Source organism: Archocentrus centrarchus, chromosome 21 (assembly GCF_007364275.1).
Source record: "Archocentrus centrarchus isolate MPI-CPG fArcCen1 chromosome 21, fArcCen1, whole genome shotgun sequence".
NCBI lineage: Eukaryota > Metazoa > Chordata > Actinopteri > Cichliformes > Cichlidae > Archocentrus > Archocentrus centrarchus.
The window spans coordinates 24,117,775-24,126,903 of record NC_044366.1 but is presented as its reverse complement, the minus strand read 5'-3'; the positions used below and the strand labels follow the sequence as shown (position 1 = coordinate 24,126,903).

General features: G+C 40.3%; 2 protein-coding genes across 2 annotated transcripts in view; one reads left to right on the top strand and one right to left on the bottom strand.

Moving 5' to 3' along the window:
* Positions 1-831, bottom strand: part of col8a1a (collagen, type VIII, alpha 1a) — a 3,945-nt gene extending 3,114 nt beyond the window's left edge. Inside the window, exon 1 of the mRNA XM_030758219.1 lies at positions 822-831. Within this exon, the coding sequence (XP_030614079.1) occupies positions 822-831 (10 nt within the window). The remainder of the gene's footprint in view (positions 1-821) is intronic.
* A 793-nt stretch (positions 832-1,624) lies between these two features.
* On the top strand, positions 1,625-8,658 carry LOC115800719 (target of Nesh-SH3-like). The gene is made up of 11 exons (XM_030758218.1): positions 1,625-1,646; positions 3,244-3,306; positions 4,427-4,549; positions 4,900-4,989; positions 5,093-5,302; positions 5,748-5,853; positions 6,415-6,494; positions 7,068-7,097; positions 7,201-7,359; positions 7,607-7,729; positions 7,814-8,658. The coding sequence occupies exons 1-11, from the start codon at positions 1,625-1,627 to the stop codon at positions 7,927-7,929; spliced, it is 1,122 nt and encodes a 373-aa protein (XP_030614078.1). The 3' UTR covers positions 7,930-8,658.
* Positions 8,659-9,129: the final 471 nt, after the last annotated feature.

Below are 9,129 nucleotides of genomic sequence, written 5' to 3'. Positions count from 1 at the left end.
CATGCAGCTACAATGTTGCTGTGACACTACTGTTGCTAAAAGCTTTGTAAAGTACACAATAAGCTGGTACACAGTGTGTGCTTTTAATGAAACTAAGAATTAGAGCGTGTCCACAATAGCTTTATGGACCTGAGTTTCACACTGGCATTTAAACTTGAAATGATTTTTCAAAGCTGTGCTTATAGTTGGACGCACGTGTCCATCAATGAATTCCATCCGTGAAACCCATGAAATCTGAGTGTGTGGTGCAAAAAGCAATAACCCTGGTGTTGTGAGACACTGGTATGTAATTCAGTGAGAATATTTGTCTGGCCTGACCATAAATCCTGGTGTTTTGGTTGCATGCATTTTCACATTCTAACCTCGAAGAAGATGAAGTTATCTGAGAGAAACCAGAACTCACACTGCTGCTGCTTTTAAATCACAGATTTGAGTCAGATGCCTTTGGCATATTAGAGGCTCAGTGTGCTCCTTTAGTGGTTTTATTGTGAGACAAAACCAAACCAAACTCACCTGCTGCAGAAACTGTTGACAAGCTCTCCTCATGTCATATACTTTGTAGACATATTATTGACTTATCACTTTACACCTTGATGGCTCATTTCTTGTTCACTTATGCATGACAGCACCTTCAGAGCTGATACTATGCCCTCTTTCAATTCTAAGGTTTTACGTATCAGGGCATAATATAAATAATCTGCTCCATACCAGGTTCTAAAATTACTTAAATACAACCTCAGATGAACAACAACATATGACAGAGCGTCATTTATTTAACAGAAACCAAGCCAAAGTTAAGAAGTAGTTTGTGAAAAACTAACTGTACCCCATAGTGAACTAGTCATTCTCTGTATGACTTTATCAGTCTCTCATATCGTTGTGGAGGAATTTTTGGCCACTCTTGTTCACAACGTTGCTTCAGTTCATTGAGGTTTGTGGGCATTCGTTTATGCACAGCTTTCTTAAGGTCCCACCACAGCATTTCAGTCAGGCTGAGGTCTGGACTTTGACTGGGTCATTGCAACGAATTAATTCCTTTATTTTTCAGCCTTTCTGTTGTAGATTTGTTGCTGTGCTTGGGACCATTGACCTGTTGTATGTCCAACTTTCCACAAGCTTTAGCTGTCTGACAGATGGCCTCACATTTGACTCTAGAATACTTTGATACACAGAGGAGTTCATGGTTAACTCAGTGGCTGCAAGGTGCCCAGGTCCTGTGGCTGCAAAACAAGCTCAAATCATCAGCTCTCCACCATCATGCTTGACAGTTGGTATTAGGTGTTTGTGCTGATATGCTGTGTTGGTTTTCACCAGATGTGGTGCTGTGCATTAGGGCAAAACATGTCCACTTTGGTTTTGTCTGTCCAAAGGACATTGTGTTAGAAGTCTTGTACTTTGTTCAGATGAAACTTTGCTAATCTGAGTCATTATATTATGTTATTTATAGAGACTTTCTCCTGGCAACCCCCTTCCGAACAAGCCATACTTGTCTTTTTCTAATTGTGCTGTCAGGAACTTTAAGATTTAACATGCTAACTGAGGTCTGTAGTGAATCTGTAGCTCTTGGGCTTTTTACAGTTTCTCTGAATATTGCATGGTCTGACCTTGGGGTGAATTTGCTGAGATGTCCACTCCTGGGAAGACTGGCAAATGTCTTGAATGTTTACCACTTGTGAATAATCTTTCTCACTGTAGAATGATGGACTTCACATTGTTTGGAAATGGCCATATATGGGCAGCAACAGTTGCTACTCTAAGATCATTGTTAATGTCTCTACTCTTTGGCATTGTGTTAACACACACCTGAATGCTCCAGACCAGCAAACTGCCAAAACTCCTGCTTTTATAGAGTTGGTTCCACTTCCTGATGATCAGCTAATTGAGTGCATTTGATTAGCAGCACCTCGCTGCTTCTTACCGTCTTACTTCCTATAGAAGCAGTAAGGGTGTACTTAGTTTTTCCACACAGTGCTTCCGCATTTTAGCTTGGATTTTGTTAAATAAATAATGAAATGGTGTAATATGCCATAAGCTTAAGATCTGGTAAAGACCAGATTATTTTTCATTATGTCCTGATATGTAAAACCTTAGAATTGAACAAAGGTGTACTTTCTTTTTATCATGACACACTGTATGTGAGACAGAGGTACTCCTAGATTGTATTGTCAGTGTTAATCATATTGCTTCAGGTATGTGCCTTGATATCATCAACTCTCTCTCTGGGTAGTCAGCACCTGACATCACTGATTTATACTGACCAGGGAGAGGTTAACTCCAGAAACAAGCAAACGACTCCAAGAGAAATAAGCTCTTGCCTTTATGCACAGACAGTTACTTTATTTTGTTATCATAGTGACCATTAATGAACATCCAAGATAAGAAATGATAAATAACAAGGGGAGTTGATGCTCTGGAAATAAATCTTTAAAGAAGTCAAATATGAAACATAAAGGAAGTTTTTTTTTCTCCCAGAGTTTCTCTGCCTCTGTGATATAACAACATTAATTAAGGATGCTTTTGCTTCTTTATAAAGCATCAATTCAGAGCAGAGCCTTCCCGTTAAGAAAATTGAGTTTGACAGTTTGTAGCGGAGGTGTTTTCATTGCAGAACCTTGCCCTTCTTTGTGATTACTTATCCAAACCACTAAAGCCATTTCATTCCTCATGTTCGCTTAAGCAGCTCAGGCTGAAAATGATGTGATCTTCATCTCCCTGTTTGGTCCGATTTTATATTTATTTTGCATTTTCTGTGGTGCAGGTTTTTTGTGGAACATTTTATGGTCAATCAGCATCAAATCCTTTTTTTTTTAATGGAATGGAGTCCAAAAAAAAAAAAAATCTGAATTCCAAAAAAATTTGGCCCGCCTTGGTTTAAGTATTGGGTTTGTTTTTTTTGGTTTCTTCACTTCTCAGGATGAGTGGTTCAAACTTTTGTTTATAGCTTCCAAACTGACACGCATTTACATAAATTCCAGGTTGTGGCAGGATTTCACAAAGAAACCTTTAGGCACTTCACATGCAACTTGTTTGGCTGCTGCATTGTTGCTTGTATTACGTTTATGTTGTATTATGTTTCTATACTCTTTTTTGAGTGCAAGTACTTCTGCAGATGTCTGCTCTGATACATCTCCCTCTATCATTTTTTGCAATTCACATTACTCAACACTTGTTTTCAGTTCAGTCTCTTCTCCAGTGCTGACCGTGTTCTGCTTTGCTTCACTTGTTTCCCATGATTCCTTGCAGGTCTGCGTCCCCCTGCCCCTAGCAACAAGAAGACCAACCAGGTGGGAAAGCCTAGCAGTCACGGTGAGGGCAACAGTAATGATGTCATAGATCACTGAACACAACTGCACCTCACCCTGCGTACTCTAATTACACACACACACAAACTGCTCTTTAATTCTCTCCCTTGGATGAGTTTTAAAGGAGAGTATGGAAGAAAAAAACAAAACAATAAAAAAAAGTTTAAGGAATAATTTGTCATAAATAAACAACCTGAGGTTTTTATTCAATTCAATTCAATTTTATTTATATAGCAACAAATCACAACAATAGTTGCCTCAAGGGGCTTTATGTTTTAAGTCAAAGACCCTACAATAAATCTTTATAACATATTGAGTTTTGAGTAGTGGGGTAGAGGTGCTGGAAGACAAATAATAATCTTTTTTATCTGTCTGTAAAAGTCTCTAAACCTATTTCCAAAGATATCAAAACTATTGGTTGAAGCCACACAGGCTGGTCTGCTTATTGACCAAATCTCCTCCATGAGCATCACTTGTATTACTCTCTTCCCTGTAAAAAATATCTGTTTTGTATCTGCATGATGCATGCAGAACTAAATCTTAATACGCTTGTGTGAAAGCAAAAATTTTTACCCTTTTTCCCTACACCCACCATATATTCAACTTAAATTCCTGATTTTTTTTCCAGATTGAAGTGTCTCAGCTGTTCTGCATTTATGTCCATCGCATTTTGAGAACCACCATCTTAAGCTGTATTTTCCAAAAGAAAAGCACTCACATATTTCAAAATAGCTTGCAAAGGAATTACAGTGTTTACTAATGCACAAAACTGCATTTATGCTGTATTTATCTTCTCATTACAGCTCATCTCATCTGCTTAGTTTCTCTCATCATTTTCACATAACTGCACTTGTGAGCATTGAGCAAGTGTGTTTTTTGTGTGCATGTGAGTGCATCTGGGCATCCTTGGTCTCAGCAGTATGCATTCTGGCAGCCCTCTATCCCCTTTAAAGAACACTAGAGATATTACTCAACAATCAATCTCTGATCTTTCAGCAGCCAGGAAAAGGCCGCTGAGTTGTTCAGTGAGGATGGCCAGAGCAGATGGATCGCAACTGTGTATGACTGTGAGTCAGACAATGAGGGAGAAGAACTGATCTCCCCTCCTGCTGTTCTGTCCTCAGATAAACCCGCGGACAAGAAACAAGGAGAAAAAGGCTCCATCTTGGAGCTGTTCCCTCTGGTGACAGCCAAACCCAAGCAAGAGCGCAGACAGCAGACGACCACCACGGCCCCTGTGTTTAACAGTACGAGCAGTGCATTTTGTAGTGTTTCTTATGAGGAACATCATTGCATATGTACAAAATGACCTCATACTTAGCTGTGAGTAAAAGCATAGAGAGCTTTGCAGTCATTGCATTAATAAAGAGAATGTGCTAGTGATGCAGCTTGCAGATGTGTATAGTAGCAAGATAAAGAGAAAAGCAAGCTCGAGTACTAAGGAACAGACAAAGAGTCTGAATGCAGGCCAGAGCAGGTGCTGGGCTACCTGGTCACTGACCTGGGCCAAAGCTGTAAAACTAAGAGAGGGAGAGCTGCCAGGGACTCCTGGCTCATCAAAGTAACCCCATCTTTTCTAAACTTTTTCCCCTTCCAGCCAGCCACTTTGACATATATGAAAACTCCTCCATATTCAGCTCCTTGCCTGCTTCAGAGGTAGACAGCATGGGCAATCCACGCTTTATAGGTAAGATTTAAAGTACTTGCCATCACTAAGACCGATCAGTGTCTTAAGGAGACATGAATTATTAGCTCCTGTTAAAATAAATACTTACTATACCCACACACAGCTCCCCATGTTATCTACAAGACGGATAAGAAGCCACATGAGCCGTGCTCCATCACCTCCTCCCTTGCTTACTTCCCCGATGAGGAAGGCAGCGATCAGAATGTGACCGGTCCTCCCCGCCTACCTCCGTCCAACCTCACTGTGGTTACCGTGGAGGGCTGTCCATCCTTTGTCATTCTTGACTGGCAGAAAACCGACAACGAAACCAGAGGTATGCAAATAAAAGCCTAATATTTAAGAATGACTGAAGTGAAGTTGAAAGCCTTATTAAACAAAACTCTGCCTCCCAGTTGCATGAATTGATTGAGGTGCCTGGATTTCATTATACTCTTTTTGCAAGTCTTGATTAGGAGTCTAGGTTGAGTGAGCTGTAATCTGTTTTTACAAACCACATTTGGACTCGTGAATATTAGCCAAGATCATTCTATAAAATATTAAAATGGTTTCTTAAGCTGTCTTGTAAACTATGTGCAACAAGCGAATAAAAGGCCCTCATGGACAGACACATCACAACAACAAAAGACGTGTTCTGCCTCAAGTGTCATGTGTCTCTTATTAAGATATGTCACTGTTTTCTGAATTATTTCATGAATAGACAGAGTTGAAATGTGAAATGTTTTGATTAAATACACTGTGTGACTTCTCCCTTTTCTCAGAGTATGAAGTTGTTTCCACCACTACGGGCCCGAATGGAAGGGAGATGTCAGTACTGACAACCAACCAGACACACACAGCCGTGGAGAATCTCAAACCAGAGAGCAGGTATTCACCCCCAGGCGTTCTGATATAATCCTTTAGTCTTGTTTGGGATTGAAGGGTAGGGTTTGTCCATATAAATCTGTAGGTGAACAAATGTGGTCCGGCTGGACTAAAGTGACTGATTGCATTACTAAAGTTCACCAGTGATGGAATTAAGAGAAGGGTATTAAATTGCACCGAAGTGCTCTGAGTGTGCGTCACTTAAAGTTAATTCCAGATTCTCCTGAACTCTCGAAGCTTGTGCAGTGAGTCACATTTGGTTTTCCTCACACAAAATGGCCAAAGTGACATAAAAAAAAAAAAAACCTGAGGGGAATCTGGGTGGAGTGGGTCACTGAGTTTTCAATTAGATCTCAGCATCTGGAGTCTCAAGACTCACCAAAACCCTCCCCTGGGCTGGGTTTGCTAGCTGAGCTATTGCCAGCACATCTGAATGCACCACGTGGAATAATCATCAGCTCTGTGTGTGAACCCACACTTAGCTGTCAGACGCTGCTGTTTATTTTCTTCTTTGTGTATTATTATTATTACTTTGTTTTGTCCTTAATATTTATTTCTTTTCAGTTATGAATTCAAAGTAACACCAAAGAATGAGCTGGGAACTGGACCCTCCACTGATCCTGTAACTTTTAGCACAGAGTCAGGTAAGTTTTACCAACCATCTAATGCAGGACAAATCCACGATAAATCCTCACAGAAGAGACTTTTTACTGTATGCAAATGCCACTGTATATGTTACTTTCCAGGCTGTGATTAGCATTAATTCTCAGTGGACTATTAGGCAGTTGCTAGTCTAATCATTTCAGCATGGCAGCAGGGAATTGCCTGATTAAGGCTCAAATCTTGGGGTCTTGTCAGCTCATCAGATGTTCTCTGAGGCTCATTTCTAACACATCACGCACCTGGTGATCACAGCATTAAGCTGAATTCACTCCATCCATTAAGCAGCTGAAATGTGTCCCAGTGTGGATGAGCTCTTATATTCTTAGTTCACAGTGGCGGCACTGAAGAGGGAGTGGTTAGCTTAATTGGCCTCCTGCCCTTCTGCAATCAAAGCCCAGCCTGCTGGGGTTGCATGCTGTAAATAATATGCCAGATATACTCTGATACAAATCTGGATTTGTTTAGTAGAATATTTTAGGATGTCTCATGACTGCCTGTTAAATCTGAAATTCTTTGATGATTTTACTCATTACAACTTTCCCTCCTGTCTGTAGCGGACCCTCGAGTGAGCGAGTATGTTTCAGGTGATTATCCCCCCCCCAACTCAACTCGACAAGTTGTGAATCCATAGTTTAGATCCTATTGTTACGTTACACAAACTCTTTGTTTCTCATTATTACCTCACAGGAAAAGATGCCATCTGGACTCAGTTTCCATTTAAAGCTGACGCCTACTCTGAATGCAGTGGAAAGCAGTACGTGAAGAGAACTTGGTATCGCAAGTTTGTGGGCATCCAGCTGTGCAACTCCTTAAGATACAAGATCTACCTGAGTGAATCTCTCAATGGTGATTATTCAAAGAAATCAGTGAACAAATCAGAAGCCAGAAGTAAACTACAAATCATTTGCAAACACAGTGCTGTCTCTTAAATATCAGGCCTTCAAAAACATCACAAACAAATCATCTTAACATTCAAAAGTGAATGATGGTTCATATGCTTCTCTTGGTTCTTCCTTTAAAATTCATTTATAATGAACTGGGAGTTGCGCATTACGAGGTAGCTGAGGAATGACCTCCCTTCTCCCCACTGCAGGGAAGTTTTACAACATAGGGGATCAGACGGGATACGGCGAGGACCACTGTCAGTTTGTGGACTCCTTCCTGGATGGCCGGACTGGCAGCCATTTACTGGCTGACCAACTCCCAAGCAAACTGGGTATTTTGGACAGCTGTAAACAGCAACAGATTATTTAATGTCTTTAATTTAGTAGAGTCTCATCTTTCCTCTGTTTGTTGCCAGGCTTCTACAGAGCACTGAGACAAGAGCCCGTTTCCTTTGGGGAAATTGGAGGAAAGTCGCACACAACTTACGTGGGCTGGTATGAGTGTGGCACACCCATACCTGGAAAGTGGTAAGACCTCAAAGGACTGTCCAGGAAGATGGACTTAGGATGGACTAGGCGATGAGGAAGAAGATGGACATCAAAGACGCCCGAGTGAACCCGAAGGGAGGTGGGCCGTCCCACCTGTAGATGGCTCTGTCTGTTTGAAATCACTCTCCCGTCCCAGACGTGATCATCTACAGGACTATTAGGCGTCACAAAACTCTCTAGTGAATTTATCAAAAATGTCCTTGCGGACAAAAGAATGCAGGAGTTTGAGTGATCCAAAATGTTGAATATACATTTAATCACAAGAGAAAATCTTGGGAAGCTGGCTCCCAAAGTGTAATGACTTATATGATAATATTTATCAAGAATATTGAATATTATGTGTCCTCTGGCTTTTGAGATAAAGTACAAACATGTTCCCAGTATTTGCATGTTAGTGAGCACACACAAATACTGGTCATGTGTATACAGACAGGTGCCAATCATGTTATTTGTACAGGTGGACTGTAAAATACACAAACATATGCAGAATTGACCTTCTGCTGGCCCTAAGGGATTATTAAGCAGTTGCAGTTTGCACAGTTTTAAATTTCTCTTCATATATGTATATGGTGTCAAATACAGTTTATCAAGTGTCCTACAGTTCGTGACACATTTCAGGTGAAACACAGAACGGCTTTAGCCAATTTGATGTTGTAAGAAAGTCACTGGTTCAGTCCAGCATTTCTATGAGTATTTAGGAACAAGACTTAATGCCCATGCTGTCTTGTCCTGTATTTATAAATAGTACAATTATAATATGCGCTTCAATGCTGGAAATTACACAAGCAGAATACATAATTTATGTTCTGGGGTTTTAGATGTGCAAAAGGTTAAAAGCTTTCAATGCTGGTGAGAAATTAGCATAAAAAAATGCCACGTATTTCATGACTACAGTGATTTGATGCACTGTGTATTTTCAGCAATAAATCCTGTTTCATTCTCACTGGTATTCAGCAGCTTTATGACGGAAGACGTCGAGACAGTGTGGGACATCCCCTCCCTCGAGCACCACAGACTGATATGTATGTGTAAATATATATTCTAGAGACATGCTGAATAAATAGATTAAATAAGACTTCAAATTTGCAATTGAACCATTAACTAATTAGGAAATTGTTTAGGGAGGTCACAGACAGAGCTGAAGAGTTTTCTTACAGACTTGTATATACTATAAAATATTTTT